Source organism: Cucurbita pepo, chromosome 8, assembly GCF_057944985.1.
Source record: "Cucurbita pepo subsp. pepo isolate OVF chromosome 8, ASM5794498v1, whole genome shotgun sequence".
Classification (NCBI taxonomy): Eukaryota; Viridiplantae; Streptophyta; class Magnoliopsida; order Cucurbitales; family Cucurbitaceae; genus Cucurbita; species Cucurbita pepo.
The window spans coordinates 1,671,469-1,692,431 of NC_141805.1; the positions used below are offsets into that span (position 1 = coordinate 1,671,469).

The 20,963-nt window shown below is 35.9% G+C and overlaps 4 protein-coding genes across 10 annotated transcripts; 2 read left to right on the forward strand and 2 right to left on the reverse strand.

Annotated features, from left to right (window-relative positions):
• Nucleotides 1–275: 275 nt before the first annotated feature.
• Nucleotides 276–2,386, forward strand: LOC111799558 (protein RDM1). 5 transcript variants are annotated; one of them, XR_002815857.2, is made up of 5 exons: nucleotides 277–471; nucleotides 876–1,050; nucleotides 1,191–1,573; nucleotides 2,166–2,254; nucleotides 2,335–2,386. XR_002815857.2 is itself a non-coding variant. In XM_087126576.1 (4 exons), exons 3-4 carry the CDS (start codon nucleotides 894–896, stop codon nucleotides 1,556–1,558), a joined length of 525 nt encoding a protein of 174 aa, XP_086982702.1. In that variant the 5' UTR covers nucleotides 276–471; nucleotides 702–778; nucleotides 876–893; the 3' UTR covers nucleotides 1,559–1,742. The 5 variants fall into 5 exon arrangements, 4 of the variants coding, with proteins under 4 accessions (XP_086982702.1, XP_086982701.1, XP_023538687.2 ...); XM_087126576.1 differs by lacking the exons at nucleotides 2,166–2,254; nucleotides 2,335–2,386 and adding an exon at nucleotides 702–778 and having other exon boundaries at nucleotides 276–471; nucleotides 1,191–1,742; XM_087126575.1 differs by lacking the exon at nucleotides 2,335–2,386 and having other exon boundaries at nucleotides 2,149–2,254.
• Nucleotides 1,691–4,670, reverse strand: LOC111799557 (LOW protein: PPR containing-like protein). The gene has a single exon (XM_023682916.2). The coding sequence runs from the start codon at nucleotides 4,417–4,419 to the stop codon at nucleotides 1,894–1,896; it is 2,526 nt and encodes an 841-aa protein (XP_023538684.2). The 5' UTR covers nucleotides 4,420–4,670; the 3' UTR covers nucleotides 1,691–1,893.
• A 562-nt stretch (nucleotides 4,671–5,232) lies between these two features.
• LOC111800719 (serine/threonine-protein kinase 54) lies at nucleotides 5,233–9,213 on the reverse strand. 3 transcript variants are annotated; one of them, XM_023684534.2, is made up of 7 exons: nucleotides 8,662–9,213; nucleotides 7,791–8,227; nucleotides 7,530–7,651; nucleotides 7,173–7,381; nucleotides 6,924–7,098; nucleotides 5,931–6,065; nucleotides 5,233–5,731 (listed from the first exon to the last, which is right to left on the reverse strand). In XM_023684534.2, the coding sequence occupies exons 2-7, from the start codon at nucleotides 8,080–8,082 to the stop codon at nucleotides 5,525–5,527; spliced, it is 1,140 nt and encodes a 379-aa protein (XP_023540302.2). In that variant the 5' UTR covers nucleotides 8,083–8,227; nucleotides 8,662–9,213; the 3' UTR covers nucleotides 5,233–5,524. The 3 variants fall into 3 exon arrangements, with proteins under 3 accessions (XP_023540302.2, XP_023540301.2, XP_023540303.2); XM_023684533.2 differs by lacking the exon at nucleotides 8,662–9,213 and adding an exon at nucleotides 8,415–8,578; XM_023684535.2 differs by lacking the exon at nucleotides 8,662–9,213 and adding an exon at nucleotides 8,412–8,578.
• Nucleotides 9,214–15,991: 6,778 nt separating this feature from the next.
• LOC111801101 (protein tesmin/TSO1-like CXC 2) lies at nucleotides 15,992–20,690 on the forward strand. The gene is made up of 10 exons (XM_023685082.2): nucleotides 15,992–16,344; nucleotides 17,132–17,292; nucleotides 17,401–18,133; nucleotides 18,507–18,979; nucleotides 19,085–19,162; nucleotides 19,259–19,439; nucleotides 19,517–19,612; nucleotides 19,703–19,769; nucleotides 19,893–20,055; nucleotides 20,135–20,690. The coding sequence occupies exons 1-10, from the start codon at nucleotides 16,291–16,293 to the stop codon at nucleotides 20,481–20,483; spliced, it is 2,355 nt and encodes a 784-aa protein (XP_023540850.2). The 5' UTR covers nucleotides 15,992–16,290; the 3' UTR covers nucleotides 20,484–20,690.
• Nucleotides 20,691–20,963: the final 273 nt, after the last annotated feature.

Sequence of the window (20,963 nt, forward strand, 5' to 3'; positions counted from 1 at the left end):
ATTTTATATTTATTGAAGTAATGATAATATTAATGTAAACAAATAAAGCCTTTCCACCCGCACGCTAATCATATGAAAATGGGCCGAACATATAAGCATGCTACTCCCAACATAATCATTGTAACATTTTTTTTTTCGAAATTAAGCAATTTTGTAATTTCCATAATTAATTAAATAACTCGTTATGGGCTTTGATTTTGGGCCTGAAATTGACGGGCTTCTGAGCTGGGCTCACATTTCATGTACATGTTCTCCTCTTCAATGCCCACAAGGTGTTTGTTCTTTTGCCCACCTCAAAATACCACAAGGTGTTTGATACTGCGCAAGCCATTCCATCCAAAGCTTCTGCAACGTTTTCGAGCTCGTTGGATTCGTTACTGAGCTCTGCTGATTATCCGTGGCGGAATCCAGATCGCAGAAGAGTTTCGGCTTTACGATTCGAAGCTCTCCCTCTTTTCTCAAAATACGAAGGTACCTCATGATCACTCTGACTTCCCATTTATCCATTACCATCTCTGTTCTTCCATTTTGTTTGTTTGAGATGTCACTTGTTATTGGATATCATCCCGTGTGTGGATTTTCCAGAATGTTGCTTCGTTGATTGATGCAGTGTCGTAATAGAGTTTCATTAGTTCTTAGAGATTGCCCTAGATATTGATGGTTATTGAGGGTAGTAATAATCTGAGGTTGTTCCTTAGCAGAAACTGAGTGCATTGCTTCATAAATTGCATGTGCGAGGTGTTCTTTGGGAATGGAGAGATAGTGATGGCTCAATGCGGTGATTAGTTCCAATTCTGTGATTAAGTTTTGTTATGAACATGAGATTGAAAGTTTAAAGCTGTTATTTATTAGTAACCATGATATTTTTTCTCCAGAGTTCCATTCTTTACAAAATGAAGAGGCCAATGCCATGGAATGAACAGGTAGATGTTATATCATCAGGTGAATCTTCTTCCTCTGATTCAGAAATAGGGGGACAAAATGATGGATTTGAGTTCAAGCCCTCCATTGACGACTTCAAAATTCCTGCAAAGGAGATGACATCTGAAGGTAATTTGATCTTTGTCTTTGTTACACCAACAGTTTGAAGTACTTCGTGAGATAAATTTAGAGTTTTTATATATAAATTTTCACATTCATAAGCTTTGGAAAAGAGGATTTTCTGTGAAATGCCATCTAATTATATGCAGACATGTTGATTAAAAGGGCAGAAATGTATCAAGAATACATGAAACAGATCCCGATCCCGGCACACCGTGGATCTGTTATACCGTTTACAACATGGATGGGACTAGGAAAATCTATAAAGCAACTTTATGAACAGCCTTTGCATTACCTGACTAACATTCAGCTCAAACAGTGGGACCGATTAAGATTCGGAAGTGTGGATGAATATAAGCCATTGGATACCATAATTCATCCGAGTAAAGCTGAAGCAACCGTATGGCTAGTTGAAGAGATTCATCGGCGCACCTCGTCACATCATCATGTTGCTAAGCTCTGGTTATCAGACTCGATGCACGAAGTGTATGTTGACTCCATTTTCCCCCAACTATGAAAGCTGCTGCTCTCAGTTAAGTTCTGTTCTGTGCTGATATTATAACATATTTCTAGTAGACTAACTTGTCATTGACAATGTGAATCGTAATAGAAACAACATAGTTCTTTAGTCACACTGCTCTTGAATGTGTAGGTTTCTTATCAACTGACATAGAACATGCTCTACCATTGCTTCTTCTGTCCATTGTTGTGTCTATCTGTGAAGTAGTTGATTGCATTTACTTTTGTAGCTTACAGATAGAAAAGCAATCTTAAGTTTCACAGAGATCAAATATAAATCAATAGTGAAGATGCATAGTTTCTTTTACAATTCTTTCCTATCTGAGAATTATGTTACCAATAATCACCACACGAACAAGACCCATGTCGAAAGAAGTGAAACCGATTATTATCTCGTATTGTTATTTCCCTATCATACACTTTTGAAACGTATTTGGCAAATGCATGACAGTCTGAGCACGTTCGGAGATTCTTAATGACACGAATAGGCAGGTGTTTTTTTGTACTTATAAGTCCGTAAGCCATCGCCAGCTTTTCGCTATGCTGATTGAGTAGATATTGTTTCTCCTGATCATTTACATCAAGCAGAACATTGGTTAAATCAGGAACATAGCCAGCATCCCCAAGCCTGTTGGTGATTTCTTTCAACATCATGTCAATGTGACAAGTTTCTGGGTGTGATCTGTCACCCGAGGTAAATTCATGAATAACTCCATCGACTTCGATTGAGCTCGAACCAGGCGTTTTTCTAACTCCTTTCTCCTTTAAATGTAGCCTCACATTAGCAACATCAGCCCACTGTTCAGCCGACGCATATATGTTTGATAGAAGCACATGAATCCCAGTCCTTTCTGGAGCTGTTTCTGCCAACCTTTCAGCTGCAAATGTAGCCAGTTCGACGTTTTTATGAGTACGACACGCAGCCAATAGAGATCCCCATATAATTCCATTGGGTTTCATTGACATGCTCTTTATAATGTCAAGAGCTTCTTCTAACTTGCCTGCACGGCCTAATAGATCAACCATGCAACCATAATGAACAATCTGTGGGGAGATTCCATGTTGCTTCATTGACTCGAATATGTGCTGCCCTTGTTCCACAAAACCACCATGGCTACAAGCTGTTAATATGTTTACAAAAACTACTTGATCAGGTTTCACCCCTTGTCTTAGCATCTCACTATAAAGTTCTATAGCTCTCTCTCCATTCCCATCCACAGCCATTGCTCCAATGGCTGCTGTCCATGCCGAGACGTCTTTTCTATCCATATTGTCGAACACTTTCATCGCACTACAAGAGTCACCACACCTAGCAAACATATCGACTAAGGCTGTCTCAAGCAACATATCACAGTCGATATTGTTCTTTATGATATATGCATATATCCATTTGGCGAGTTCGAGAGCTCCTAGATATCCACATGCAGATGCAACTTCTACCATCGTCACCCTGTCTGCTTCTATTTCCTTTGTTTGCATTTCTCGAAAGAGTTCAATTGCTTCATCGAACATACTCTCTTGAATCAGAGCACTAACCATTGTGTTCCAAGATACTATGTCCTTTTCAGGCATCGCGTTGAATATCTTCTTAGTTAACTCTAAATCTCTGTTTCTAACATAACTAACAAGTAATGAGTTCCATGACACAGTGGTCTTATTTGACATACCGTCGAAAACTTTGTAGGCCATTTCTTGTTTGCCACACTTCATATACATGTCAATCATTGCATTGCAAATGTTATCCCAACCTTCGTACCCGTTTCTTAGAGCAAAACTATGGCAGCACCTCCCAAGTAGATAGTCTCCCATCTGCCCACATGCTGAGATTGCTGATAACAACGAAACTCTATCCGGTCGAAGATCTACCTGAAACATATCTACCAAGACAGCAAGTACCTCTTTCGGCATGCCATGGCGTGCCAAATTTGACATGATCGTGTTACACAAAACCAAATTCTTATCAACACATTCATTATATAGTAGCCTAGCAGCACCAGGTTCTCCACATTTCATGTACATATCCACAAGTGCATTCACCATATGAGTATTAAGCTCCACTTCGGACTCTTCGATATAAGCATGAATTTTCATGGCCAGTTCAAGATCTTTCAACTTGGAACAAGCTGATATCACACACACCATTGTGACAGAATTGGGTCTAACGCCTGCCTCGATCATTTGGAAAAACAAAGCCACGGCCTCACTGGAAGAATCTGACCTAGCGTAGCCACAAATCAAGCTGGTCCATGAAACAACATTTCTCTCAGGCATTTCATCAAACACCTTCCGAGCAGACGAAAAATCTCCTGCTTCTGCATACAGATGTATCAGAGAATTAGCAACAAACATATTTCCTTCCAAACCAATCTTCATAAGAGCTCCATGGAGTTGAACCCCTCCTGAAAATGCAGCAGTCTTTGCACACGCACTTAACAAAAATGGAAATGTGAAGTTGTCTGGCACAAACCCAGTCTCGATCATCTGAACGTACAATGAAACAGCTTCATCACAAAGCCCTGAAGCAGAGTATCCCCTAATTAACGAATTGTAGATGAAAACAGTAACAGTTGCTTCGTCGTCTTCCTGGAAGAGCTCGAATACCTTTCGAGCATAATCCAAGCTTTCTAAAGTGCCCATTTCCACGCAAGTGGAAATCAACTTAGTTACAGTTGATTGTTTACGAATGAGACCCTGCTTCGACGCGTAGCAGTGCAATTGTCGAAGTTCATCCATGGTTTTGCAATTTTGGAACAACCCAATTTGAAAACGGTGGGAAGCGATATGCTTTGAGTCATTCTGAGCGGTGGGTATGATGAAGCTCGGCGTCACAGAGACGGTTGTATGAAGATTTGCCGCCATTACGGTGTGTCAGTTGTTGCACTGTGAAGCTACCCACTTTGTTTTGGATGAAGAATTGACTCAGAGCACTTGTAACCCAGCAGCAACTGCAAGCAAGTCGATTTCGCCACACATGCTCAAGGACTTCGAGATTGGTCGCCCAACGGAGCTACCTTTTGTTTGTTTTCTCTGTTTCGGATTTTATCTCAAATTCATCGACTATATAGCTTCAAATATAGTGTTATTGGAGGGCGTTTGAGTATATTTCATTAGGTAAGGTACCAAGGTTGGTTCGATCTCTACCTCTACAATATTAAGCTTTTTGATTAAATCCATGGATCTTGCCACTTAGAATTGGTAGGTAAGTATGTCTTTTTCTGGATTCCGCTAAACTGAAAGACGGAAGACATACATAAAAAATCGTTTAGATCTGTAACCAGCTCTTGAAAGCTCGTGTCATAGGTGGGAAGAGATAGGCCGAAAAAGCATGTTAATCATCTACACAGGCCCTTATGTCCCGAATGCTTAGCTAAAATGTCAAACAAATGTCATAACTAATAAGAGTACTCATTCAACTTTGAATGGTCTTCAGGTATCAAAATTCGGAATCAATCGAATAGGAGGGAGCAAAGCTTACCGTTAGTAGGACGGAGGACAAAAGCTAGGAAAGGAGTTGCTAGTTTAATATGTCAAACCCTCGTCCAAAACGCTCGCTTATCAAGTAGGATTTACTAATCCTAAGACAACATTTTATTTTCTAAGTTTTGAATTTGAATGAGATAGAAATGAAGCAGAAACTTAACAGAGAAAATATCATTCCTGGGACACTAATGCTTCAATAAACAAATGAATTGGGCTGTGTTTGTTCTATACAATCTACACCATACTAGTTTAAAACGACCAGATTCTCAGAAGAATAAATAAAAACTATTGGGAAGAGAACGCTTCATTGACAAGTCCTGAAGGCAAAGAAAGCTTGGTAACTGCAGTCACAATATGAGACAGCAGTTTTCAGCAGCTACAAGGAAATATTATCACATCACAACTGCGCAAAAGTAAACAAAAACCACCTAGTTTTGACTCTGCTTTATTTCTACATCATTCAATTGATGAGAGTATGAACGAATCACGGACCGCGGGGCGAGCCGAAACAGAAGCACCTAGAGACTTGGTCATCAGAAACCATCCCACCTCCTTTACTTGTATCAATGGCTTCCAACATTTTGACAACCTCATCCATTTCAGGGCGTTTGGATGGGTTGCCATCCCAGCATTTCTTCATCACATTAGCCAGAGAACTAGGACAGCACTTTGGGATATCAGGTCGTAGGTTCTGGAAAAACAAAAATGATCTTCTTCATAGACTATATACATAAACATGGAGATCATAACAAGACTATTGAGTTCTTTGGTATAGACACTATTTTCATGTTCTCCGCTGCTCCTTTGACATGCGGTATGAACATAAAACGAATGGGAACGAACACGAAATTTAAGAGACATTTGATTTCTTACAATGCAAAGTAGCATACCTGTCGAACAACAGCAGATGAGACATCAGCAAAACTAAGATCGGGGTATGGCATATCACAACAGTAAATTTCCCACAAGCAGATGCCAAAGCTGTAGACATCACATCTTCTATTGTACGGCTTCCCATCAAGAACCTATAATGGTAGTAGACATTGACATTATGAGTTCCTACTATACAGAAACTAGGCATAAGATACGATTATTATCAGTTATTATTCATTTTGCACAAAAACTCGGAACATAATTGAGCAAACACACCTTGACTAAAATTATTTGAAAATCATTCAGGATGAATGTATATGTAAGATCCCACATCGGTTGGGTAGGAGAACGAAACATTTTTTATAAGGGTGTGGAAACCTCTCCCTAGCAAACGCGTTGTAGAAGCCTTGAGGGGAAGCCCGAAAGGGAAAGCCCAAAGAGTACAAGATTTGCTAGCGGTGGGTTTAGGCCGTTACAAATGGTATCAGAGCCAGACACTGGGCAATGTGTCAGCGAGGAGGCTGAGCCCTAAAGGAGGTAGATTGGGAGTCCCACATTGATTGTAGAAGGGAACGAGTGCCAGCAAAGACGCTAGGCCCCGAAGGGGGTTGGATTGTGAGATCCACATCGGTTGGAGAGGAGAACGAAGCATTCTTTATAAAGGTGTGGAAACTTCTCCCTAGCATACGCGTTTTAAAAACCTTGAGGGGAAGTCCGAAAGGGAAAGTCCAAAAAGGACAATATCTACTAGCAGTAAATTTGGGCCATTACGTAAGGTTAACAAAACAAGCCACCAAAAAGTAAGTAAACCCAAATATAGAGATTTTTGGGTCTCCAAAGGTTGATATAGAAGAATATAACATATAAAATCAGTAGGCTTTCTTCCAAATACATTAAGGACATTTATAATTTGAAAATATCCACATGCGGTGCTAATTGCTATGACACATGGTAAAACAACAGAGCTAGCGCCTAATAATCACGTATAATAAGAACAGAATGAAAGATACCTCTGGGGCCATGTATCCAAGAGTACCAGTTTCCCCAGTCATGTCTCTTGGATTCTGAGCTTCGACACGGGCAACCCCAAAATCAGCAATTTTGAGAGTTCTTTGACTATCTAACAACATATTTTCAGTTTTGACATCACGGTGTACAATCTTCTTGGAGTGTAGATAGCTAAGCCTGTAAAATTGGTTATAATCCATATCAGCAAATTGTCTAGCAAAGGCTTGATCAATAGAGAGAAAGAGACTTACCCTCTGGAGAGATGCAAAGCTATTTGAATCACAACCTTAAAGGCAAGTTTCTTTTTCCTGTTCCTTATCAAGTATTGTTTTAATGTCCCACCAGGAAGATACTCAACAACAACACAGCAGGCTCTAGATGGAAGGGAATTTTGACCATCCATCGAAGAGCCATTTGAAGGAATCTTAAGATTTGTAGCTCCCATTGAAGCTCCAACAAACTGACCAGAGTTCCAAAAACGAAGAACAAGAAAAGTGTCAAAGAGGCAAAGAAAAGAAAGTTTCATATACAGAAAAATATAGTAAAAAAGTTGTCACATGTATGAACATCAAGCATTCACAATAAGAACTTGAAGCAGAAGTTCGTACTTTTGTAACATTAGGATGATCAAGCTTGTGCCAGACAGCAACCTCTTGCTGAAACGATGCACGCAAAGCAGCAGTTTCAGCAGATGTGGCAAGACCATCCTCCCCCCAGTCCAATAGCTTCACTGTAACAAGAAAAGTACAGTTCAGCGACAATTCGATATTGACGAATTTAGAACGATGTTTTCATTAATATAAACACCCAGCTTGAAGCTTGAAGCTTGAACATACAGAATTCCAAGATGAATCATAAAGGACATTTACCAGCAACATCTTGATTGTCATATGTACCCCTGAACACCGTCCCGTAAGTACCGTGAGCAACGACATATCGAATATCGAGTTTAGACAAATCAATCTCCCACTCCTCCTTAGGCTTTTGTGTCTCAACGCCAACGCTCTTCGACCAAACACGGCTCAAGTGCTTTTCCAGCTGCATATCCAGGTTTTTCAAATCAATCTTATCTGCTCTAAATATCATATCTTTGCTGCTAATGCTTCCCATATTAGCATCCTTTGAGTTCAGAGATTTATCCTCGTTTCCTCTCGAATCCATTGCTAAGATCCAAACAGATAACTCAAATAGAACAATCTTAGACCTGAGAAATCAAACAGGGTGAAGAACACGGCCTGGGAAAGTAAGAACTGTACAGAATTTTGCTATCTTTCATGCTTCCCATTATGCTAGAGAATCCATGAACCTGTTCAAAAGTAAAAATAAAAAACAAAAGAAGATCAAACTCAGACTCCTCCGAACTTGAATCTACTTCACCGACAAAGTTTAACTCGAAACAACAGGCAGTTTGATCTTTCAAAAAGAGAATGTTTGATCAAAATCCAAGAACACCAAACTTTCCAACTCAACCACCCAATAAAAATACGAACTACCTCCAATGTTGACCGATGCCCCCAAAATAATAATAATTAACCTTTCAGAATCAATAATAGCCAGAATAGAAAAGCTAGAAGACTACTCCTCTTATCAGGAAAACCCCAGTTGACAATTGAGTTCAAAACCCAATATGTAAAAGAAAGTAAACCTTCAGAAAACGACCAAATTATGACTACCGAAAGGCCAATACCAAGCACCAGAAATGTAAATAGTAGACAATTCAATAATTGTAGTTTCCTTTACCTCTCAGCAAAATCGGACCCGCCGAAGAAGGAAAAAAGCCCCCACAAGAAGCACGAGCGCAGACCCACCAAAGACCCCTCGCCAGAAAGCGAACGAGTTGAAGAAAGAGGCCGTAAATGTTGACTACCACAGCGAATGAAGAAATACAGCCATGAAACAGGCGGAAAGTCGGGTATACTTTTAGGATTCAAAGGAAACGAAGCCGACGAAGTAGAAGGAAAAATCTAAGAAGCGCCATTGCCGCTATCACCGGACGCGATTAGGGTAATGGAGGAACAAAGAATCGTACGGCGATCAAAAATCGTGAACCAAATTTCGTGAAAACAAAAGGAACCAGCAATTCGAATCGAAACACCTCGGAATTTGGGAGCGATGAATAGAATAGCGCGGGGGTTTGGCTACATCATAGAGTAGGAATTCGACACTGACCCTTTCAAATTTGTCGAAATGTGTATAGAAATTGGAATTAGCAAAAGAATTGTATTACGATTTTTCAACTAAATTACCTGTATGAATCAAACGATGAACCGAGATTTCTCCTCGTTGTTCACCCCAATTCATCTCCAATCAGATCATCCACAATAATAGCAATGATAATAATAATAATAATAATTACACAGTAACATTTATAGAAAATAAGTCATTTTTGTTTAAAAAACGACAATAATAAATAATTTATTTCCCTTCTATATTAGCAAAATACACGCCCTCTAATATTTTGGTCATAATTTGAATAATTATTAAAAAAAAAATGGCACATTACACGCTTTATTCCTAGTTTAATCAAAATAGAATTATGATTCAAAATTTAAAGGTATAATTATTAAAATTCAAGCATGTATTTTCAATTAAAAAAATCATAAATTTAAATTCGTTAAAAAAAAAAAACTCTAAAATTACTAATTATTCAAATTAGTGATTTTTTTTTTTTTTTTTGTCTAACAATAAATTGAATTTTATGAACGGTTTTAAATTTGTTAAGTCCCGTGTTGGATCATCAAACAGAATATTACTATTTTGCCTTAGTTGAATGGATAGTGACATGTCTTAATGGTAGTTTACGTAGGGTCATTTTCGTCAAAACAGTGTAATATCTCAAACTTAATAGTATCATCATTTTTATAATGTTATTTTATGGATAATTTTTATTTTTAAATTTATTAAAAGTATAAGAATATTTATAACGAAAAAAGTAAAAATAGCTAAAGGGTTTATTTTGACATTTAGAAACAGAGTATTAAGAGGCCGACATTGAGAGGCAGCTCTAAATGCAACGCATCTAATAATTGTACGGACCTCCTTGTCTCTACCGGTTACCTTCCGTACCGGTAACATTGGTTTCCTTCACCTATGTCATAAGCTAATCAATTAAATCAAATGAATATGGTCAAATTTGTGGGTGTCACTTTCATTTTTTTAATTTTAATATTTAAATTATAAATTTAATTTCGAACTATATATATATATAATGATGACAACGACCTTGCAATAATAATAATAATAATAATAATAAAGCCTATAGGTTGATTGCGTATAATTTCGAAATTAAAAATTAAAACCGAATAGGGACATTATAAAGTAGTCGGAAGAGTTGATTTTAAATAATTTATTTAGCATATAATTTCAATTAAATAACTAAAATATTTTAATTATAATTAATATTTTACTTAAATAAATAATTATTTTCCCACAAAGTTTGGGCCGGGTCCAGCTGAGCCCAATTGAGTGGAGCGAAGAATCAATTTGGGCCGGGTCCAGCTGAGCCCAATTGTTCCCACAAAGTTTTTTCTTTTAGTCACGTGTCTGATGTCGTGTTGTTTTACTTCCCAAAAATTAACGTTCAATATGTTTTTTAATAACAATAATTACAATTTTATGTTTTTTTTTTTAATTAGACCAACCTATTTATATATGACTCGAGATTGAATTAGGTCTAATAGAGAGGTCATTAGGCCAAAATGCTCAAAAGGCCACCTCAAACCGAGTTGAGTCAAGGTGGACAAAACACAAATGGGCAATGAGCTCGAGAGACGTTTGGTTCAACCTTTTCCTAAACTTATCCGAAAGAAGGAAAAGAAACCCCAAGTCAACTCTATTTTTTATTTAATTACATTGTATATTATTATTGCATTTTATAACTACTACCTAAGTATTTCATTAGTTAATTATGAATTACAAAATTCAAACCATTTTATCTTTGTCCACCTCCCATTTGGAATTGCATGCAATATTCTTATTCTAAATTGGGCTAATCAACTTAGATTCTCTTATTTCATGCCAAAAGTAACAAACAAAGTGTTATTCCAGAAACATATCATATTTATTTACTAAGTTACATTAAACACTTTTTGCATTATGATATATTACTTGGTTTGCTATTATGAACATAGGGTATTTAGAACGTTGCATACGAGGAAACTTACTGTTAGAGATGTCTATTTAATCTGTGAAGTCAAGATAGAGATTTTTGGTTAAAATGGAGAATAGACGAAGGAGCCGGGAGAGATTTGTTCAGGATAAGGACGGGTTCCTATTTTTACCCCCACCTCGTAAGCATCTCGGGTCAAACACATTTGAAAAAAACACCAAACTTGGCAAGTTGAGAAAAGAAAGAGGTGATTTTTTATTGATGGGGTCAGAGTGGACATATAAAAAAACACTTTGAGCTTCCTTCTTTTGGGTCTTTTTCCCCTTTCTTAACTCCAATCAACCTCTCTTTTCTTCGACAAACAGCACAATCAGTGTCCAGTGGGAGCCGTTGAACTTCCTCCTTTTCATGTTCCAAACACTCCGCCCCCTAAACCAAACCTAAAACCTACCAACCAATAACGTAAAAAGTCAATACACCTCTTTAATTTTCTTCGATTCGAGATTATGTCGGTACAATTGATTAACCAAAACACGAGAGATATTCGCTCAAAAGATTACTGGGATATTAATGAATAAAAGAAGGGTCGTAAACAAATGAACCTGTACGACCGTTCACAAATGCCACTAAACAAGTAAAGGGCAACAAACCGTTCTCGTGCATCACGAACATTTGAACAGCAAGACAAGAAGGACGAAGAAGACAGAATATAAAACATATTTCCAATAATTAAAACAACGTATTTTTTTATGTTCCACTCATTTTGCATTTGGCCGAATTTGGTTAGGTTTTTGGTTCCCACCTATTTTGTTGGTCAATCCCATTATTAAACTCTCTGACAATTTTGGCCCAATATAAAATAAATAAATATAGATTAATTTATTTTAATTTTTTAAATTTGGTTGGTTAATAAGCTATGTAATACAAAATTGAAAAATTTAGAAATGGAATAAATAATAATAATAATAATAAAAAGACAAGGTGGTTCTCATGCTCTGCCACCGAATCTATGTATAATTATGGGATGCATGCTTTATTTTCACACGCACTCGACACTATCATTTCTACTTCCTAAAAGGTTTGGAAAGGACGACTTGGAAAATGGTTTTGGTTCATCTTCAACTTTGGTCTCCTACTCTACTTCAATTTTAATCGTCATAAATTTCACATAAATAAAACATTCACAAGTCACAATGCATCATTAAAATCAGTTACAAACTTACTATCAATTTTATTGAGGACGAATTTTTTGAGTTTGCTCACTTTCACAGGATCACAACCCTTTGTCCCTACCACTGTAGCATGTGTGTCGCCCAGGGCGTAAGAGGCATGATGACTTGACGTCATCCTCTACTCAAGGTTCCAACCTCAACAATTAGCAATTAAATACGAGGGTTGGGCTCATTGCAAGACTTAACCCAACATTTTACGGCACGAGCTGACGACGACCATGCACTACCTGTGTCTGCGTTCTCAAAGGCACCCCTTTTTCAAGAGGAAATATTTATAATTTTCACAAGGGTTGAGTTATGAATTTATTTTAAGGTTGGTCGGGGAAAAACTTAAACTTTTCAATTTTTAAAAAAATTTAACTAAATCTAAAAAAATTTAATCCAATCCAATATTTGTGATTTGAGCTTCATAGTCTGAATTAGTCGAATTATTAGAAGATAGTAATAAAAAAAAATTAAAAAAGAAAAAGTGACCGGCGTGTGTAAGGCAATGGAAATGGACCACGCACCTAACCAATAAAGCAGACAATTTTTATACGCGCCCTGCCAGCGCGGCACCAGAAAACGACACTGACGTGTCTTGTTGCCACTGTGTCTTTGTCACGCACGCCACAAACATGACGGTCGTCTATGCTTGTAATATGCAAGAATATTGGGGATTTTTGTGTATTAAATAAACATTATGGTCTTAAAATGTCATTGTCTTCCTCAAGTGCGTATATTTATATAAATATTTAAATGTCAATTTTTAACTTTTTAGTTAAAAATATATATTTTAATAATTAAGTGGATTTTTGTTTTATTTTTAAACTAAAATTCAACTTATTCTTAATATGTCTGTAATTTTAATTTTATGTATAAATATATTTTTAAAATTTTAAATTTTTAATAACATTTGACCTATTTTATCACTTTTTTAAAAAAATTTATTTAAAATTTATTTAATGATTATTAAAAATCTAACATAGACTATTTTACAATGATTTGAAAAGTTCACATAGATAATTTTAATTATTTTAATTGAGTTATTAAAATTCTAAATAAATTAGACTAAATTACTAAATAAATTAAGTTTTATTTGAAATCCATTTGATTTTCTTTAATTTGGATGATTTTCTCTCAATTTTTTATAATGATTTTCTATTTTATTAAGGAAACGTTTGAATTATTAATCAAATTAAAAAAAAAAAAACAAAATTTTAGAATTATATATATTTTTCAAATTTGGCTTAATTTATTTTAAAAACATAGATAAAAATATTAAAATAGTGAAACTCGAGCTTACTTTTTAAAAATAAAAAACTAAAAATCAAATAATCCTATTTTATACATCAAAATATAAATATATTCTTCCATCGTTTATCTTCGGTATATATATATTTTAATAAATTAGTCGAATAATACATAAATTAATAAGATCTTGACATATTTTTTCCAAAATAATATTTATTTTTTAAATACAGTTGGATAATTAATATTTAAGACAAAGCATATTACTAAATAAAAACAGGTCACACTTATAAGTTCTTGATTATAACAAGGTACAATGTATTATTTACGTTTTTTTTGGGTTAAGTCAACTAATTAATTGCGTTTAATCAAGTTTTTTTAAAAAATTATTATCAACCCAAAATTGATTAATTAATTGCATTTTTATTTGTTTTTTTAAGGAAATTATTTATTTATGATTTTTAAAACTTATAGGTAATAAATGTGACATTGAGACTTAGCATTAATTAATTATGCAAATGGATTACTAATTTTAGACCAACATTGCATTAAAATCAAAGGAAGTTTGTTAATTATTGGGTTAATTAAAGAAATACTCATTATATATATATATATATATATATATATATATATATATATATATATATAAGAAGTTTTTTTAGTAATTAAATAAATATTTGTAAAAAATCAGTCAATTGATTAAAAAATTAAAATTTAATATTTTAACCGATTAAATTATACTCGTGTAAATAAAAATATGCTTATAGTTAAGATAATTAACTATAATTATGCATATATTTATTTATAGCGATTAAAATTTAAAAAATAATGTTATTGTATTTTTCTAACTGTTTATCTATATTAATCAATAAAATGAAAATGAAAAAAAAATAAAATATTATTTTATAATTTTAAAATTCAATAAATTAAAAAAATAAATAAAATTGTAAAGGAAAAAGATGGTGGGGTATGGCACGTGAGAGGCGCGTGGGCTTTGACCGTTCAATCACAAAAAGCTCATGTCCACCGAAGATTCAATGCTCATCAATGTAGAGTAACTATTACGTCATTCCCTCATTCCCGCCCTTCAGCCCATTTAAAACCCATTTTAATTTTATTAAGATTAAACTTTAAAACTGGTACCGTATATTTATAAATTAAATTCCACGTAGGACAAATGTCAGTTTTTAATCTTACTTTTTACTGTCACTGACCCAATATAGAAGTACCAAAATTTATCTTTTTCTTTGAAATAAATAAAATACTAATTATTCATTCATTCTCACATTTATTTGCATTTAAAATATTTAAGAGAGATGTTTTTTTTTCTTTATAATTTATTAAATTTGGGAATATAAAACTTGCGGTTATATTATATGCTTTTGAATATAAATTTAGTTTTATAGTTTTTATTCCCAAAATATTAAAATAATAATAATAATAATAATAACCATTTTTACTCAAAAACTTATTAAATTACCCTTTTTACTTTATTGTTTTAGTTTTTATTGCCTTTTTACCATTTTTAAGTTTATAATAAATACATATTAGTTTTAAAAAATAAATCAAACTTTAAACCCTAATACATTTATCGAATGTAACTAAAAAATAATTAATAAAAATAGAAATTAATTGAGATGGTAACCGAAAATATTCACCTAGTAAAAACATAGACGTGTACATTGTTATTAATAAAATAGAAATTTCTCGTTATTTTTTTTTATTTTAACTTATAAAATAATAAACAATGCACTTGATTATAAATTATAATATAGAAAGAAATTAAAAAATACATAACAAAATGGAAGAATATAATTATTTATTTTAAATTCCAAAAACAATACAATTTATAAATAAGAAAAACATTATCCAAAATTCAAAATTAGTAAAAAAAAAAAACATACTATTTCCATTAATCTCATTTTTTTTTTTTCCATTTTCAAACAATTTTATTTAACTTTACAAAATGGAAACATTTTTTTAACAATTTTATGTATAAAAAAAGAAGAAAATCCGATAAAATATACATTAATTTCTATCGATCTTATAATATGTTACGGTTAATCCAGTACTAAAATCAACAATGCAATATTAATATAGAATCTTAGTCAATTTGGCTTTACCGCCTAAAAAAACCCTTTTAACCTAAGATTAAGTTTCAATTCAATGGGCCGGTAAAATGATATGAAAATTATATACTTTTCTTCGACAACAAATAATCATAGTAGCTTTAGAAACATTAGAAAAACCCAGAAAATCTGAATCCACTCAATGGCAGTGGAAAGAGATTGAAGGACTAAAAGAAAAAAAATAAAAGGGTTTTGAGGCAAGAAAATCAAGACCCAGAAAAGCAAATCATATTCAGCGTTACTTTTTTTTTTAATAAATAGTTTTGTATTATGTAAAAGAAAAAGAGAAAAGAAAAAAAAAAAAAAAACGAAAATTTTACTGTGAAAAGGTAGAGAGGGGGCACATTTTTTTGTATTAACACATCGACAGCTGTGAAGAGGTGAGTGTGGGAGATTGTGGTGGGACTTTGTTGTAGGGTCCGGGTTATCCCCACGAGAAAATCTACTATCCCGCCTTCCCGCTCCTTTGAATCTCATCTGGGAGACCCCATTTTTTCTAAGTAGAAAGAAAACTAGGTTAAGAGAGGGGGAAACTTCAGAGAAAGGGAAGTCAGAAGAATGGAAGTGGTTAGCTAGCTTGCTTTGATTGCGAGTGTTGTGTGTTTTTTCTTCTTCTTTTGAGTGGTCTCTTTGAGGTATGCTGGTGGAGGAATCCATTTAGCTCGCCGACATGGATACTCCGGAGAGGAAACAGATCGCCACTACTTCTGTCTCTAAATTTGAGGTGCTGCTGCTTTGCATTTCAGATGGGGCTGACCCTTTTGCTGTTTGATTGTTTTTTTCTTTACTTTAGGAGTTTTTGTTATCTGGGTTGGGATTGGTTTGCTGTTCTTGTGCATGTTCTTTGATTTTGGCTTCGTTGACTTCTGGACCCTTAATTGGCCGATCCCATTTATGCTCTTGTGGATGTGTTGGCTGCATGGTCTGGATTTGTCTTGTGAATTCCTTGATCTGTTGTCTTTGTGGGTTTTGGTTGGTTTTTACTTAAACTAGTGTTTTCTACGTCTTTAATTCGATGAATTTGACGTTTGTTCTTGGTCTGATGGTCCTGGGAGGACTGGCTTCCTTGAGCTTCGTGTATTTGAGCTCCAGATCTCCAATTTGGGCAATATTTGCTTTCATATTGGCCATGGTTTAGTTGCTGTGCTAGAGTTCTTTGTTACTGTTACTTTGAAATTTGGTGTGTTTAACTTAGTTGTGCTGCACCAAGCTTTGGAGCAGATCTGTATCTTGTTTCTGGCCTGTGGCTTCACGTGTAGAAACAATGTTTTCTGACGTTTGAGGCTCTTTGGAGACTTTCTTTTTAGTTCAATAATGTATGGGGTGGGGATATGAACCTCTAACCTCTTGATCTCGGTTGAACTATGCTCACATTGGTGGCTCTTTGGTGACTTCGTGCGTTGGTTTGGTGTTCTTTTTTCTTGTGTGTGTGTTGGGGGAAGGGTGTTTATGCATTAATTCTTGTGAATGCTTCATCTTTTCATGCCTTTACTGGGTTATTGCTGGTGCAGGATTCCCCTGTTTTCAATTACATCAACAATCTATCACCGATCCAACCCGTAAAGTCTGTACATACTACGCAGACATTCAACTCTCTTAGTTTTGCCTCCCTTCCGTCGGTTTTTACTTCGCCACACGTTAGTTCATACAAGGAATCTAGATTCTTAAGAAGGTACTATACAGGCCTCTTTTAAGATGCCTTTTTTTCAAATTACTTGCGAGGATATGTAAATGCAGCTACTTTTTCTCTATATATAATTGAAGTTTTATTTGTCATTAGGCACAGTGTTGCAGATCTATCGAAACCGGACTTCGCTTCTGAAAATGGGAATAGAGTTGACACCAATGGAGGTGTTACTGGGAGTGTGTCTCAATTACAGGAGAACTCTAGTGCACCAGATGGTAACTCTGATTCAACCGAGCTTCCTTCTGTGCACCCATTGTCTACTAAAGAGGAGCCACAAGCTATGAAGAGTGATTCGGCTCGTCCAGACTGTGACCAAAAGCAACCAGATAGTGTTACAGAATCAGGTGAAGATCCAGCTTTAATTGAACCCTATGTTCACAACAAATCAGGAAATGGATCAGCTGAAGCTGAAGCGAATAAGCAAGTCGTAAGCCTCACTGAAGAAAGAGAGGCGACCGGTTATGATTGGGAAAGTTTAATTACTGAAGGCTCTGATCTTTTGATATTCAGCTCCCCCAATGGTTCAGAGGCTATCAGACTAGTTCAGAAACCATTAGACCTTGTGACAGGGTTTACTTCAAGCACCTTGTCTCAGATCATGGAAAACGACAATACCAATCTGTCGAAAATGAGAATTGCTGATCCAATAGAATCTAGTGGTGGACAGCGGGAAATAGAGTTTTTGTCATCTCAAGCTGGAGAGGCTCGTGAGCTAAAAGATATGGACCGAGCGATAGATAGCCTTTCTTTTCCAAACTCAAGTAACTCTATGAGTAGGGAAATAACAGATGATGAGGTGGCTAGATATATTACCGATGATTGTAAGGTATCGATGCTTAATTGTCTCCCTATGAACTTTTTATGCAAATGCTACCGTTCGATGAACTTTTTATGCAAATGCTACGTTCGACTTTTTGCATCTTGCATGTCAGAACTACAAGGAAATAATGGGCAATGTAATTGAGAAGGATAACATTTTGGTTAAAAAATGTAACTTATCAAGGTTTTTATTACACCAATTTTTAAGTCAGAACGTTATGAACACGTCTATTTAAATTTATCTGGTTACGTTTTGTGTAATATTTCATATAGAGCCTGTTTCACCATACATTGTGATCCCTTTTGTTTTAGCTAATATATAATGTAGCTTGCTTTGATTATTTAATAATACTAGTTGGGGTTCGTTTGTTTGCTTACAGCCAGTGTCTAATTTGTATCGGGGTATGCGGAGGCGCTGTCTGGACTTCGAGGCAGCAGTCAGTCGAAGAAAAAACTTGGAAGATGGTTCAACTAGTGGTTCTGTGTCGACACATCCAGAAGAGAAGATGCCATCCGTGGATAAACAGCTGGTCCCTTATAAATCCGGTGGTGTTGCAAGTCGATGCATTTTAACTGGAATAGGTTTACACTTAAATGCTTTGGCAACAGCGTCAAAGGATGCCAAAACTCTCAATCAAGAGAAGTTTTCGTCCGAGAGGCAGCTGAATTTGCCAAATTCGAGTGCTTCATGTCACTCTCCCTCAACTGGCCTGGATCCTCGCTTAACTTCGGTCGTTACCGAAAGGGATATGGACCCTTCAGAGAATGGGGTTCATAACGAGGAAGATGCTGTGAGGGCATCCTCTTATGTGCTTGCGGAGGACTTCAATCAAAATAGTCCCAAAAAGAAGAGGCAAGTGAACTTCTCTGAATGAAATGGCCAATGCATCACAGTATAGAACTTCGACGTTTAGCTGCATCGCCTTGTTATCTAAAACTTTGTCAAATGGTTTTGCAGGCGTCGGTTGGAACATGCTGGAGAAACTGAGTCGTCGTGCAAACGCTGTAATTGTAAAAAGTCGAAGTGTTTAAAACTGTGAGTTCCAACTCCAACAGTTCGACTGAATCAATTGTTTCTCTTCTTCAAATTGGCTTCATAATTAGTATTTGACCTTTTGTACTCTTTGTGCAGTTACTGTGAATGCTTTGCTGCGGGCGTTTACTGTATCGAGCCATGCTCGTGTCAAGATTGCTTTAACAAACCTATTCATGAAGATACCGTTCTTGCAACTCGCAAACAGATTGAATCTCGCAATCCACTTGCATTTGCTCCTAAAGTGATCAGGAACTCGGACTCTCTTCCTGAGCCTGGGGTATGGAATCTCTGTCTAGATTTTTCTCTGTAGTGTTGGACTGCGAGATGATAACTTGAGAAATTTGTTTCGTTCAGGACGAATCTAACAAAACCCCGGCGTCTGCACGGCATAAAAGGGGATGCAACTGCAAGAAGTCAAGTTGCCTCAAGAAATACTGTGAATGCTATCAGGTTTTCCCCCTTGGAAAATCATGTGTTTATTAGTTTTTTTATTCTTTTCCTTCCGTGGGATCTTATTTAAACCGTTCGTCTTTATAACAGGGCGGTGTTGGATGCTCCATCAGTTGCAGATGTGAGGGGTGTAAAAATGCATTTGGAAGAAAGGACGGTGAGTTTTACGAGTGATTTCACGGCGTTGGTTCCGTGGTCTCTTGATTGTTCATCTGAGATTTTAGATACTTTGCTTTCCTTTCACTATTTTCCTTCATAGTAAATTTTGTTTTTGTTTCAGGGTCTTCTTTATTAGGATTAGAAACTGAACAAGAAGAAGAAGAACCAGAAACAAACCAAGCGAGTGCGATGGACGACAAAGCTTTGCACGGCCCTGAAATACCGAATAATGAAGAACAGAACCCAGGTTCTGCTATTCCCTCAACACCATTACAGCACTGCAGGTGGATATCTGAAAATTTCATCTTAAACATTAATGTTTATATTCATTGTTGTTGGGATATTGACAATCTACATCAACAGGCAATTGGTTCCTCTACCCTTCTCCTCAAGGAGCAAACCGCTGCGTTCTTCTTTTCTCAACGTCGGATCCTCGTCTGGATTTTACACTGGCAACAAGCTCGAAAAGCCGAACATTCTCCAATCTCAACCAGATCCAGGGAAAAATACTCTTCCTGGTATGGAAGATGAAATGCCCGATATTCTTTGTGGCAATTGCTCTCCTGGTGCAGGCGTGAAGACTGGTTCCCCCAACAGTAAGAGGATATCTCCTCCTCAGAGCGACTTCGGGTTATCGCCATTACCACGAACGGGCCGGAAGTTGATATTGCAGTCAATTCCTTCTTTCCCTTCTCTCACCCCTCAACACTGAACATGGTGAGTCTTCCGAGCAAAGTCTGCTTCAATTTGTCAATTAGTTGAAAAGTATGTTGCTCAGTAGTACTCTGTATAATAAAAGTAGTGTCCGTATGCCCAATACCTCCAACTTATCATGTAAAATATTAGTTTCCCTAAGCTTGTACCTGTAGAAATGATGGTTGGACTGTTGATTTATATAGATCCTTCATTAGTTTGCTTCTTTACAACCTCTTCTCTTCATAGTTGATCACAGCCATGTCTTAGAAACCAAAGGCCTACCCCCTTACTCCTTAGCCCATTGGCCCAACCCATATGAATCAGGCACATGGGTGAGAGATAGGCCTTTGTCCTTTTGTATGCAGCAAGAACTGTAGAGAGGAACAAACATGTGTAGGATTTTTACTTGTTTGAAGAAACAACAAATTTACAGCACAAGTTTTAACTTTTTACAGCACTGTTTTTCTGAATTCAACTGGTAGCCAGCCACACAGCT

Bases quoted from the DNA above. Each gene is read 5' to 3' on its own strand.
- LOC111799558 (XM_087126576.1), top strand. From the start codon at position 894: ATGAAGAGGCCAATGCCATGGAATGAACAGGTAGATGTTATATCATCA. The intron at 1,051-1,190 runs GTAATTTGATCT...AATTATATGCAG, and splicing joins AAAGGAGATGACATCTGAAG to ACATGTTGATTAAAAGGGCA.
- LOC111799557 (XM_023682916.2), bottom strand. From the start codon at position 4,419: ATGGCGGCAAATCTTCATACAACCGTCTCTGTGACGCCGAGCTTCATC.
- LOC111800719 (XM_023684534.2), bottom strand. From the start codon at position 8,082: ATGGATTCGAGAGGAAACGAGGATAAATCTCTGAACTCAAAGGATGCT. The intron at 6,066-6,923 runs GTATCTTTCATT...CTACCATTATAG, and splicing joins TTGGATACATGGCCCCAGAG to GTTCTTGATGGGAAGCCGTA. The intron at 5,732-5,930 runs GTATGCTACTTT...TTGTTTTTCCAG, and splicing joins CATCTGCTGTTGTTCGACAG to AACCTACGACCTGATATCCC.
- LOC111801101 (XM_023685082.2), top strand. From the start codon at position 16,291: ATGGATACTCCGGAGAGGAAACAGATCGCCACTACTTCTGTCTCTAAA. The intron at 16,345-17,131 runs GTGCTGCTGCTT...TTGCTGGTGCAG, and splicing joins CTTCTGTCTCTAAATTTGAG to GATTCCCCTGTTTTCAATTA. The intron at 18,134-18,506 runs GTATCGATGCTT...GTTTGCTTACAG, and splicing joins ATATTACCGATGATTGTAAG to CCAGTGTCTAATTTGTATCG.